The sequence below is a fragment of the Lepus europaeus genome, chromosome 5, assembly GCF_033115175.1.
Source record: "Lepus europaeus isolate LE1 chromosome 5, mLepTim1.pri, whole genome shotgun sequence".
NCBI classification, from domain to species: domain Eukaryota; kingdom Metazoa; phylum Chordata; class Mammalia; order Lagomorpha; family Leporidae; genus Lepus; species Lepus europaeus.
Genome location: NC_084831.1, coordinates 119511104 through 119523295, shown reverse-complemented (window position 1 = coordinate 119523295; position 12192 = coordinate 119511104). Strand labels below are relative to the sequence as shown.

Sequence of the window (12192 nt, the reverse complement as noted above, 5' to 3'; positions counted from 1 at the left end):
CCAGGTACTGACAGCTAGGGGCCTTCCTACGGAAATTCTGAGATGAGATGAAGGGGTATGAGTGCAGATTCTATCCAGCACTTGTGTCTTCTGCTCTAACACCAGCCCCAGGGCCCAGCTATACTAAGCCTTTCCTTCTGCTAGCCTTCCAGAATCTCTGACCCATATTACTGCAGGTAACAACAGATGGGAAGCCCCGTCAGTCTTCCTGCTTCTGACGGTCCCATCACTGGGGTCCTGGGATCAATGTGATACGGCAGAAACATATGCTCTCGACTGAGAAAGACCTGGATCCGAATACTGCCTGTCACTCATGAGCTGTGAGGCTTTAGAAAAGATTAGCTAATTTCTTTGAACTTCCAACTTCTTATTTGTAAATAAAAGTATGAATCATATGGAGCTGTCCTGAGACTGAATGAGTTAACATGTGTGTGCCATGGGGCCGGCGCTGTGGTGCAGTGGGTTAACACCCTGGCCTGGAGCACCGGCATCCCATATAGACACCAGATCTAGTCCCAGCTGCTCCTCTTCTGATCCAGCTCTGCTATGGCCTGGGATAACAGTGGAGGATGGCCTGAGTCCTTGGGCCCCTGCACCCATGTGGGAGACCCGGAAGAAGCTCCTGGCTCCCAGCTTCGGATCGGCGCAGCTCTGGCCACTGTGGCCAACTGGGAAGTGAACCAATGGATGGAAGACCTCTCTCTCTCTGCCTATCCTCTCCCTGTGTAACTCTGACTTTCAAATAAATAAATAAATCTTTAAAAAAAAAAAAAGTGTGTGCCTGACACGGGGCGCTCGGCAGCTCAGTACATGCCCAGTACAATCTAGGAGCAGAATAAGGAGAACATTAGCACTTTCCTCTCTTTTCCTGGGAACAGGCCCTGGATGACTGCTGTTTGTGCGTGTGTATCTGTGTGTGCATGCATGTGCCTGCAGGATAGAAGTGGGAAGCAAAGCTGTCCAGCTACTGTTCAGACTACAGCAGGACCCTGGGAAAGAGGAAGGGGAGATGGAGAAGACATCTCTGGAGGCATAGAGACCCGTTTTCTTCAGCGAAGAGGATCCCTTGTCAAAGGCAAGAGAGAGGAAGACCACTCCTAGGGAGAGATGTTCTCTCACTGGACTTACTCCAGCCCCACTGCTGACTCAGTCTCATGAAGTGACCTCTGACACCCCTGCCAGCCTCACTGGTCACCGGCTCACCTCCTGGGACCAGGAACTGCTGGGAGGGGAGACGATCCCGTTCTCGCTCTTGTTTCTTAGAAGTAATGACAGCACAGTCTGCCACGTGGGCTGTCCAGGAACCACATGGATTGCAGCGTATCTCTGCCATTCCCAAGCCCAGCTGAACCTGGCAGACGTGCCTTGTCCCAGCTTCACCTACCTGACTGCCGAAGACTCCCCTGCTGACCACCTCTGCCCACTTGCTGATCTCCCGCCTCTCAAGACCAGGAGGCCAGGCCCTTACTTACCTGTGAACTGAGGACTCAGGGCCTGGGGGTTATGGATAATATCCTTCCAAAGCAGCTCAAATTCTGGTATTCTAGCAACATTCTGCAGTAGTCTTACAAGGTCCCGGCCAATCATTAAACATTCCATGAACTTGACGGGAGGAGGAGGAAGCCGGGAGAACAGGAAAGAGAATAAAAACATGGATTGTTTACCTCGTGAGGGAGGACAAAGGAACAACATGTTCTAGGGAGGGAAGGAAAGAGGGTGAAGGGACTGTGTGACTTCCTGTGGAACCAAGGCCTTGGCTCCTAGCTGCTCAGGGGAACAGAGCTTCAGGTTGGAGACTTCCTGGGAAGTGCTGAGAGCCCCCTGGGGTTTCCTATTAACCTATTCCCCTCTCCACCCATAACTGTTGTGATCCAGTTCAAGGAGACTATGGTTCTAAAAGATTAGGATTGGCAAATAGAGCCTCAAGATACCCTACCCCAAAACTCGTTCTAACAAAACATTCTATGGTCATGGAAAAGATCTGTATCTGTGCAGTCTGAGTAATACCCATTAGCAACACATGGCCAGGGTAGCAAAGGAACTGAATTGTATCATTTTATATAATATTAAACCCCAGTAGTTAAGCCAGCGCCGTGGCTCAATAGACTAATCCTCCGCCTGTGGCGCCGGCACACCGGGTTCTAGTCCCGGTTGGGGCACCGGATTCTATCCCAGTTGCCCCTCTTCCAGGCCAGCTCTCTGCTATGGCCCGGGAGTGCAGTGGAGGATGGCCCAAGTGCTTGGGCCTTGCACCCGCATGGGAGACCAGGAGAAGCACCTGGCTCCTGGTTTCGGATCAGCGCGATGCGCCAGCCACAGCGCACCAGCAGCAGCGGCCATTAGAGGATGAACCAACGGCAAAAGGAAGACCTTTCTCTCTGTCTCTCTCTCTCACTATCCACTCTGCCTGTCAAAACAAAACAAAACAAAAAAACAAAAACAACCCAGTAGCTACCACACTAGCCTAACTCTCTAGGTCTCTCTAGGGAGATCTGATAGTACACAATTCATAACTCCACCTGATGGTGGGAATAACCCAGTGGGTAGGTGGGGGCAAGGGAGGGGACAACCTCATAGTGGGCATGCAAGAATAGCTTGTGTCTTTTGTACAACAGTGTCCTTGAAGCTGGCTAGGAACATCCCCAGGATGCCAGCATATAGGTAGCATTTCTAGGAACTGGGGCTATTCCCAACTGAACTTCCCTCCATCCAACTCGCATCTGAGGATGTCAAGAACCCACTGTTGAGCTGCTTCAATCTCTAAGAAGGCTTCTCTGCAGGGCTGGTGCTGTGGCATAGCATGTAAAGCTGCCACCTGCAGTGCCAGCATCCCATATGGGCACCAGTTCGACACCTGGCTGATCCACTTTCAATCCAGCGCTCTGCTATGGCCTGGGAAAGCAGTCCAAGTCCTTGGCCCCTGCACTGATGTGGGAGACCCAGAGGAAGCTCCTGGCTCCTGGTTTCAGATCAGTGCAGCTCCGGCCATTGCGGCCAATTGGGGAATGAACCAGCGGAGTAAAGACCTCTCTTTCTTCTCTGCCTCTCTCTGTGTAACTCTTTCAAATAAATAAATAAATCTTTAAAAAAAATTTTAAAAAAAGAAGGTATCTCTTGCCCAGACGCACAAAACCTACAGAGGTATCTCATTCTGAGTCTCACTACCCCATACAGTTTTGCCCTCCCTCACCCGCTCCCGAAGCAGTGAGATGCAGAAGTCCACTTCCTTTTGCCGCAGGGCCTGGAGCTGGGCGGTGCCATGGTGGTCCACGATGAGGCGAAGGTATGTGTAAACGGCCATGGCGATAAGGATGCTGCTCTTCAGCACCCACTCCCTGTGGGGAAGAAGACACAGGCACCTGTATCTATTCACCACCCAACTCCCTCCCCAGACTTGCCTTGTCCCCTCAACCACACTGGACCACTGGACACTGGAGGCAGGTGTTCTGGGGTTCTGCTTTCTTGCTCGTGCCAGGTGACAGACCAAAAAAGGTACGTGCTGAATGAAAGCCATCTCTTCTTACTCTAAAACTACTCCGCTCCCAAAAAAAAACCCGTTTGATGACGCATTCACATAACCATTCATAAAGTGCCTACCGTGTACTAAGCAGCAGGGACGGAGATGAGCCGGATCTCCAACCTGGCTGAGACCATTAGGAAAATGTTTCGTGTTTCCCAGGTCAGTAGTCCAGAAGTGTGGCACAAGGACCCAAAAGTTCCCAGTCCTGTGTTGTGCTCATCACTGCCAGGTCACCCGCCATAGACCCTCCCCTGGCTCCCCCTCTCTAGCCACAGACCCCACTCCCAGACAGAGCCACCCGCTTATAAAATCACAATGAGAACAAACAACCTGACTGTGGATGACAAAGCACATTTTCTCAGGAGTTTTATAATTTCCCTGGGGAAGTAGGGGTAAATGAAAGGACCATTCATTCTCTAAGACTTTTTTTTTTTTTTTTGGACAGGCAGAGTGGACAGTGAGAGAGAGAGACAGAGACAAAGGTCTTCCTTTTCCATTGGTTCACCCCACAATGGCCACTGCGGCCGGCGCGCTGCAGCCAGCGCACCGCACTGATCTGAAACCAGGAGCCAGGTGCTTCTCCTGGTCTCCCATGGGGTGCAGGGCCCAAGGACTTGGGCCATCCTCCACTGCACTCCCGGGCCATAGCAGAGAGCTGGCCTGGAAGAGGAGCAACTGGGACAGAATCCGGTGCCCCGACTGGGACTAGAACCTGGTGTGCTGGCGTCGCAGGCGGAGGATTAGCCTATTGAGCTGTGGCGCTGGCCTCTCTATGACTTTAAAGAGGGGTTGAGAGAAAGACACAGTGGAGTGATTCCTAAAACTCTAATGCTGTGTCCAAGGGCTCAAACTGGGGAGCTGTCTTCCCCAAGAAAGTAATTTGCAATGGCTTTAGCACTCCTACTGGGAGGCAGGAAACTGGAGGAAGAAGACAGGGAGCTTAATTAATCCAACCAGGCAACATCCTGATTCCGGAAAAGTGCTCAAGTCACCTAATTAAGAGGCTCTGGCCTTTTCAGAGAATGAGAACACCAGCCACGGATACTGGGCAGGGCCTCCTTCCCCACCTGCTACATTTAACTCCTCAGCCCTGGAAAGGCTTGGAAGGGAGTGAGAAGGAGGGTGTGGAAGAGGAGTTTTAAGCCTCCAGGGTACTCACTTTCACCAAAAGATGGGAGGGTTTTGGAGAAAGGGGGAGGTAGGACAGGGAAGTTCTCCAGCTGTTACTTTTTCTGCTCTACAGGAAACTCAGCTTTAAAAGAAGGGGACAGGAGGTGTTTGGCACCAGGCAAAATGAGAAAAATCACTTTTTCGGAAGAATCCTAGCAGAAATGGCAAATGTATGTGACTCCTAGAATGGTTTAATGAAGAAAAAGAGAGGTGAAAGTAAGACTCTCTGCCCCAAAACAGTAGATCAGCAGAGACCTAGGAGACGCAAAGGCCCAGTAATAAACTGCTGCAATGGGGCTGGCACTGTGGCATAGCAGGTAAAGCTGCTGCCTGCAGCTCCGGCATCCCATATGGGTGCTGCTCTACTTCCAATCCAGCTCTCTGCTATGGCGTGGGAAAGCAGCAGAAGATGCCCTAAGTGCTTGGGCCCCTGCACCCATGTGGGAGACCTGGAAGAACTCCTGGCTCCTGGCCTCATATTAGCCCAGCTCTGGCTGTTGCGGCCATCTGGGGAGTGAATCAGCAGATAGAAGATTTATCTCTCTCTGCTTCTGCCTCTCTGTAACTCTGCCTTTCAAATAAATAAATAAATCTAAGAAGAAAGGAAGGAAGGAAGGAAGGAAGGAAGGAAGGAAGGAAAGGAGGGAGGGAGGGAGGGAGGGAGGGAGGGAGGGAGGGAGGGAGGGAGGAAGGAAGGAAGGAAGGAAGGAAGGAAGGAAGGAAGGAAGGAAGAGCAAGAAAGAAAGAGAGAGAGAGAGAAACAAACAAACAAACTGTTGGGATCCTGCTTGCTGGTGCAATGGCCCCAGGCCCAGGGCCAGCTGCACATCATGCCCAGAGCACTAGGTGGCACTGCACGGCAGGCCTGGCAAGGCCCGGGCACAAGTGTGAACAGGAGGAGGGCCATTCTTTTAGACCACAGATAATTTGGATACTATCAGTCCACTCAATCATTTGACTGTTATGGTATCTTCACCCAGACAGAGGCTCAGAAATCAACTCATGGGGAGACTGGAGCCACAGGTCTTCTGCAAACTCCAGAACGACTTCGTTCCACCATCCCCATGCCACTCCAGAACAATCTGAGCTGGATTGAGAGGCCTGGAGGGAGGCAAGGGGCACCTGCCAGGCCTGGGTGGTTGGCTGGCCCCACTATGCTGAGCTCATTCCCCCCACCTCCCCTGAAAGAGAAACATTCCAAGGAGGTCTGGATCAAAAATAAACCCTTATCAGATGAAGCCAGTTTTTCTTGGGCTCTGAGATAATTCTAGCAGCCCTTCTTTCCCACTCCATCCCTGGGCCACACTATGGCAGTGATTCCTCCACCTGCCACAGGCACTTGCCTCCCCCTCCCTTGCCCCCTTCTCTCTAAGGCCACACAATGCCTTCACCCCATTCCCACCCTCACCCCTCAAGGGCATATCTGGCTCTCCGCCCTGCCCCGCCCCTCACAGTGGACTATACCTCTGCTCCGTCAGGATATCCAGAACACTTTCTGCCAACCAGATATTTTTTGCTGTTACATCTCCACCTGTATTCAAAGTAGGGAAAAAAGAGAAGAGCTCTGATTAACAACTCAGCTAATCCAGTCATCTCTGGCTCACCCTGGGGTCCACCCCATCAGCCCATCATTACAGTCCTGAGTGCTAGATAAACTGCCTTCTGTTCAATCACACTAAGCAGTTTCCTCCTTTGCCTCTAGAGAGAAAGAAAGGGAAGCTTCTAAATTTTTCCAGAAAACAGAGCTGCTATTTTCCATAGACTAGAAACTGGAGTGGGAATACTTCAGCCCTCAAAAAGGAATGCCTGAGAAGGGGACACGAGGAGCCCACAGTGGGGAAAGAAGGATGACATCTCAAATAGGGCTGAGCGGAGCAGGGAGCTGGAGACGGCAGCCCAGCGTCTGGACGCCCGAGTCCTGTGCTCCGGCTACGACAGGACAAGGGTTTCTTGTTTCCAGGTATCGCAATCTTCAGTGCGTACTACAGAACTTCCTAGAGCACAGACATCAGCCAGCTTCTTGTGGAGGTGAGAAGTGGGGGCTGGGAGTACCAAACAGGGTAGAAAGTTCCAGGAGACAGGATTAAAATAGCCAGCACAACGACACCATGCCTCGCCCCAGGTCCCGGTCTAAAAATTCAGGGTTCACACAGTCACACATCACGTAAGGTTCACATATAGCCAAACAGGAGCACTGAGAGTTAAACAAAATCCTAAAGAGCAGACAGAGCAGCAGTGGACAGAAGGGCAGGGTCACTTTGGAACAAACACATGCAATCCTGGGAGTGGAAGAGGTAGCACAGGCGGCCTCCTGGGTATTCAGCCGCTCAGACAGATCCCACCGATGCCAAGATGATAAATAATAAAATCTAAATGTCAGGGTCTGCTCTGTGACAGAGTTTGTCCCTCAGACTGGCTCCAATTAGACAGCATCATTACTAGGGAGCAAGTAGTCAGAACACAGGGGCGGAGCCAGGGAAGACGTCCAGGTTTCTGAAAGCAAAATGACATGGGAACAATTATGTGCCTCACTCCTCTCCCCATGACCTAGTATGTCACGAAACCTCAGAGTGAAGAAAGGCAAAATAGGCCAAATATTCTGTCAGCCCCTGGGTTTGGCAGGAAAGAAAATGAGGGAAGACTCAGTGCTTCAAAAGGCCCCTTGTGCTTTTTCGATCAATTTCTGTTGGCAGCGTTATGTGCACAAGATGTCTTCACCGGGAGGAAGAGCCTAAGCTACCAGCCACGGAGTCCTTCAGGCCCTGGGTCATCTCCATGGTCCGCTTAGCCTCTGGACTCCTCTCCTTGCTTGCCCCTGCTCCCGCCATCACTCACCTGCAATCTGCTTCATAAATGTCATGCAAACACCATCGGCTCCCAGAACCCCACTCTTCACCAGTTCCCGTACCAACCACACCAACTAAAGGAAAAAACACAGATGAAGGGCAGGGCCCATGAGCTTGGGATGGAGGTAATTCAATCACATTACAGTTCAGGCGCACGGGGGTGGGTGGGCTGTGCTGCCTGACCTCCCCCTCCCCTCCCCTCCCCTCCCCTCCCCAGTCCCTCCCCTCCCCTCCCCTCTCTCCTCTCCTCCCCTTCCATTCTCTGTTGTCTCTGAGCTGGATCCTCTCTTTTCCTTTGGGCCTTACCTGAGTACGGCAGGTATCCTGCAACTTCAGGTACTTCTCCATAAGTATCTGGTTGATTTTATTCAGGACAATATTCATGCCATCACGACTCACCAGAGCCAAGTCCCGGTAGCACTGTGAGAAATAAGTTTGTGAGCAGCCAGCAAGCTGAGAGTAAGGCTTGTCCTCCCATCCAGCAGGAAGCCCCCGCCCTGAGCCTCGTCAGCGGCAGCAACAGCACTGGGATAGTGCGTGGCAACACAACACTTCCCACGCTGGACACTTTTCTTCCATGGGACTCCTCCATCCCAAACTTGTCCCTTGCTCTCACAGAGGGTGCGGAAAAGGGATTGAGCTATCCTCAAGTAAGACAGGAAGGCCTGCTGGGCAAGGCTCCTAGTCCTGTCGCTGTCACCCTACCTCCCTTCTTAGGAAATGTCACACTGTTTGATGCCACAAGCTGAGCAAAACCAGGTGGAGGCCATCTGCCTTTCATCTGCCAGTGAAAGGTCACTGCAGAACAGGTCTGGTTGAACAAGCTGGAAAGGATCCCAAAGCGGATTTTAGACCTGTTCTGACCCAGCAGATGCAGAGAGTGCTAGGCACTAGGGTCCCAGAGAGAAAGAGCAGAACTAAAACTGGACTTTCTAGCAAAACATCTTTTTCTTTGGAATGCCCTCTGCTTCCGCCAAGTGTGGAGGAAGGAGGGGTCCCTCGGCACATCCAGCTCTCGGGAGGTGAGGCAGGGGTGGGACTTCTCCTCACAAGTCAGTGGTTCCTTTCCCCTTGCAGCTTTTCTCGTCCTGTCTCTCCAGTGAGGCCGGACACCTGGAGGAACACTCTAGGGGACCTCATTAGCAACCTCCTTGGCCTGCTGAGTTCTATCCTGTCAGGGTCTCATCTGAAAGGGTAAAAATTAGGTAGGTAGCTCCCCGCGGTCTCTGAAGCCCAGTAGCAGGGTGGCATCAATAAGCAACAACGGCTAAACTTGCCATTTTATACATATATATACATGAATACATAAATAACTGCATGGATATACAGAACAACCCTTGGAAATAGGTGCTGTTTATTACTATCTCTATTTTGACAGGTGAGGAAACTAAAGTAATTCACCCCAGGTCACACAAGAGATGAGAGGCAGTAGTGGGATTCAAACTCAGGCAGTCAAATTCTAGATCCCACGCTTACCCACTTTTGTGGCAGCATCAGAAATAAGGAGAAGAGGCTGCTGGAGATGGTGGTCAGAGCCTGTGATGGATTTGAGGCTACTATATTTCTAAATTCTTTCATTCTAAGCATTCAAAAGTGATGTCCACCTCAAGAGCAGCTACTCCTTGATCTAGTGTGACAAGAGACTTCTCAAGGCCAGTGCTGTGGCTTAGTAGGCTGAGCCTCTGTCTGGGGTGCCAGCATCCCATACGGGCGGCAGTTCATGTCCTGGCTGCTCGTCTTCCAATCCAGCTCTCTACTTATGGCCTGGGAAAGCAGTGGAAGATGGCCCAAGTGCTTGGGTCTGTGCACCTGCGTAGGAGACCTGGAAGAAACTCCTGGCTTCAGATCAGCTTAGCTCCAGCCATTGTAGCCATCTGGGGAGTGAACCAGTGGATGGAAGATCTCTCTCTCTGCCTCTCCCTCTCTCTGTAACTCTACCTCTCAAATACATAATTTTTTTAAAAAAGAGAAATTTAGGCCGGCGCTGTGGCTCACTAGGCTAATCCTCCACCTGCAGCGCCGGCACACGGGGTTTTAGTCCCGGTGGGGGCACCGGATTCTGTCCCGGTTGCTCCTCTTCCAGGCCAGCTCTCTGCTGTGGCCCAGGAAGGCAGTGGAGGATGGTCCAGGTCCTTGGGCCCTGTACCCGCATGGGAGACCAGGAGGAAGCACCTGGCTCCTGGCTTTGGATCGGCACAGTGCGCCGGCCGTAGCAGCCATTTGGAGGGTGAACCAACGGAAGGAAGACCTTTTTCTCTGTCTCTCTCTCTCTCACTTACTCTGTCAAAAAAAAAAAAAAAAAAAAAGAGAGAGAGAGAGAAATTTTAAGATATTAGCTGTTGTCACTTCCTTCTGCTTCTGTTGTCCTCAAATCAAACCAATGGTACTGATGAAAATAAACACCAGTTAGAGATGTGCTATGCACCACAAATTTTTCATACCCAGAGAACTGATCCACTGATTCCATCTGGAGGCACAAGTGGGAGATCAAAAAATAAACAAGGAATTGGTAAGGGGCCCTCATGGACTACTGCCATTGTGCTATCAGCGAATGTTGGTAGGCAGGCCCTGGAGCCTCCCCAAAGGTCAGTCACAGAATGGACAGGCAGGACAAGGCAGTGGGAGGCAGAAGGAAAATCTGTGTCAGGCCAAAGCAGAGATACTGCTAACCAGAAAGAAGGCTCATCCGCTCAGATGAAAGCAAAATCCCCAAGATGCAGAATAAGCCCAGGGCAGAGAAGGAAGCAAGTCTCTCAGGAAATACAGGGCCACACGAAGCGAGCAGATATTGTTGGCCGTGCTCCTTGCTCAATCACAACCACCGGTAACATACAGCAGCTGAGTGCCAAGAGTTAACACACCCCTAAGGCTCCCAGTTGCCTTACCCATCTCTGTGCCAGCTTGCTGACTGGTGTGGAAGAGAAGCAGGTGTGGGGGAAAAACAGTGAGGAGCACAGAAGGGCTCTGGAGATAAGTGGAGAGTAAAAGAAAGGAGAGGGGACAGGAGGTAGCGCATCTATCCTGACTGTGCTAAGAGTAGTGATGTTCCAGCCCAGGGCCTCACCTCACAGCTCTCAACCTTCTTTTGGAAGGAGCACCTAGACCAAGGACTGTTTAGGCCTGGGGTCCTTAGCCCTTTAATAAAGAGACCTTGATAGGATGTTGGATCTCCTGACTGCTAGAGCCTGCACCCTCAGGCCTCCAGCTTGGCTTCCTTCCTAGTCAGGTCTGCTCCCAGCTCTTTAGCAGACACCAAATGGAAAATAAACAAACTCAAAAAATATAAACCTTTGTAAGAGCTACCAAGAGGGAAGATGCAAATCAAGTTAGAACTGAAACAAAATCTATCCCATGCATATTCTACACTCCACCAATACCTGGTTTCTCCTTAACTGAGTTCTCCTGCTCTCCTCTTCAATCTACCCTGGTTCCAGTCACTAACAAGTCCAGAGGACCTGCCCCAATTCCTAGGATCTGCCTGTTGGCACAGAGGCTCCTCAGCTTGTGATTTCCCAGAACAGGTGTCTCAAGCAGTCAAGGGTTGGCATTGTTAGCACAACAGGTTAAGCTGCTGCTTGTGATATCAGCATCCCATATCCAAGTGCCAGCTCAAGTCCCAGCTACTCTGCTTCTGCTCCAGCTTCCTGCTAATGCACCCAGGAAGGCAGCAGACGTTGGCCCAAACACTTGGGCCCCTGTCATCCATATGGGAGATCAAGATGAAGTTCTTGGATCCTGACTTCAGCCTGGCCCAGACTTGACTGTTGCTGCCATTTAAGGAATGAACCAGCAGATGCAATATAGAACTCTCTATGTCGCTTCCTTTCTGTCACTCTGCATTATAAATAAAATAATAGGCCGGCGCCGTGGCTCAACAGGCTAATCCTCCGCCTTGCGGCGCCGGCACACCAGGTTCTAGTCCCGGTCGGGGCACCGGTCCTGTCCCGGATGCCCCTCTTCCAGGCCAGCTCTCTGCTGTGGCCAGGGAGTGCAGTGGAGGATGGCCCAAGTGCTTGGGCTCTGCACCCCATGGGAGACCAGGATAAGCACCTGGCTCCTGCCATCAGAACAGCGCGGTGCGCCGGCCGCAGCGCGCTACCGCGGCGGCCATTGGAGGGTGAACCAACGGCAAAAGGAAGACCTTTCTCTCTGTCTCTCTCTCTCACTGTCCACTCTGCCTGTCAAAAAAAAAAAAAAAAAAAAAGAAAATAATAAATAAATCTTGGGGCCGGTGCTGTGGCACAGAAGGTTAAAGCCCTGGCCTGAAGCGCCGGCATCCCATATGGGCACCGGTTGAAGACCCAGCTGCTCCTCTTCTGATCCAGCTCTCTGCTATGGCCTGGGATAGCAGTGGAAGATGGCCCAAGTCCTTGCGCCCCTGTACCCACGTAGGAGACCCAGAAGATGCTCCTCGTTCCTGGCTTCGGATCAGTATAGCTCCGGCCGTTGCGGCCATCTGGGGAGTGAACCACCAAATGGAAGACCTCTCTCTCTGTCTCTACCTCTCTCTGTAACTCTTTCAAATAAATAAAATAAACAAAAATAAATAAAAATAAATAAATCTTAAAGATGCAAAAAAAGACTTAATTTCCAGTACTACCTTCCGCACCGTCCCCTGTTCCCCTGTCTTAGCCTGGAGAGATTCAGAAACAAATG

The 12192-nt window shown here is 51.3% G+C and overlaps 1 protein-coding gene across 1 annotated transcript in view; it reads right to left on the bottom strand.

Moving 5' to 3' along the window:
* INTS3 (integrator complex subunit 3) overlaps positions 1 to 12192 on the bottom strand; it is a 42418-nt gene that overhangs the window by 15760 nt on the left and 14466 nt on the right. The window contains exons 4-8 of the mRNA XM_062192292.1: positions 7843 to 7956; positions 7526 to 7610; positions 6155 to 6221; positions 3191 to 3335; positions 1473 to 1602 (exon numbers count right to left, since the gene is read on the bottom strand). Of these exons, the coding sequence (XP_062048276.1) occupies positions 1473 to 1602; positions 3191 to 3335; positions 6155 to 6221; positions 7526 to 7610; positions 7843 to 7956 (541 nt within the window). The remainder of the gene's footprint in view (positions 1 to 1472; positions 1603 to 3190; positions 3336 to 6154; positions 6222 to 7525; positions 7611 to 7842; positions 7957 to 12192) is intronic.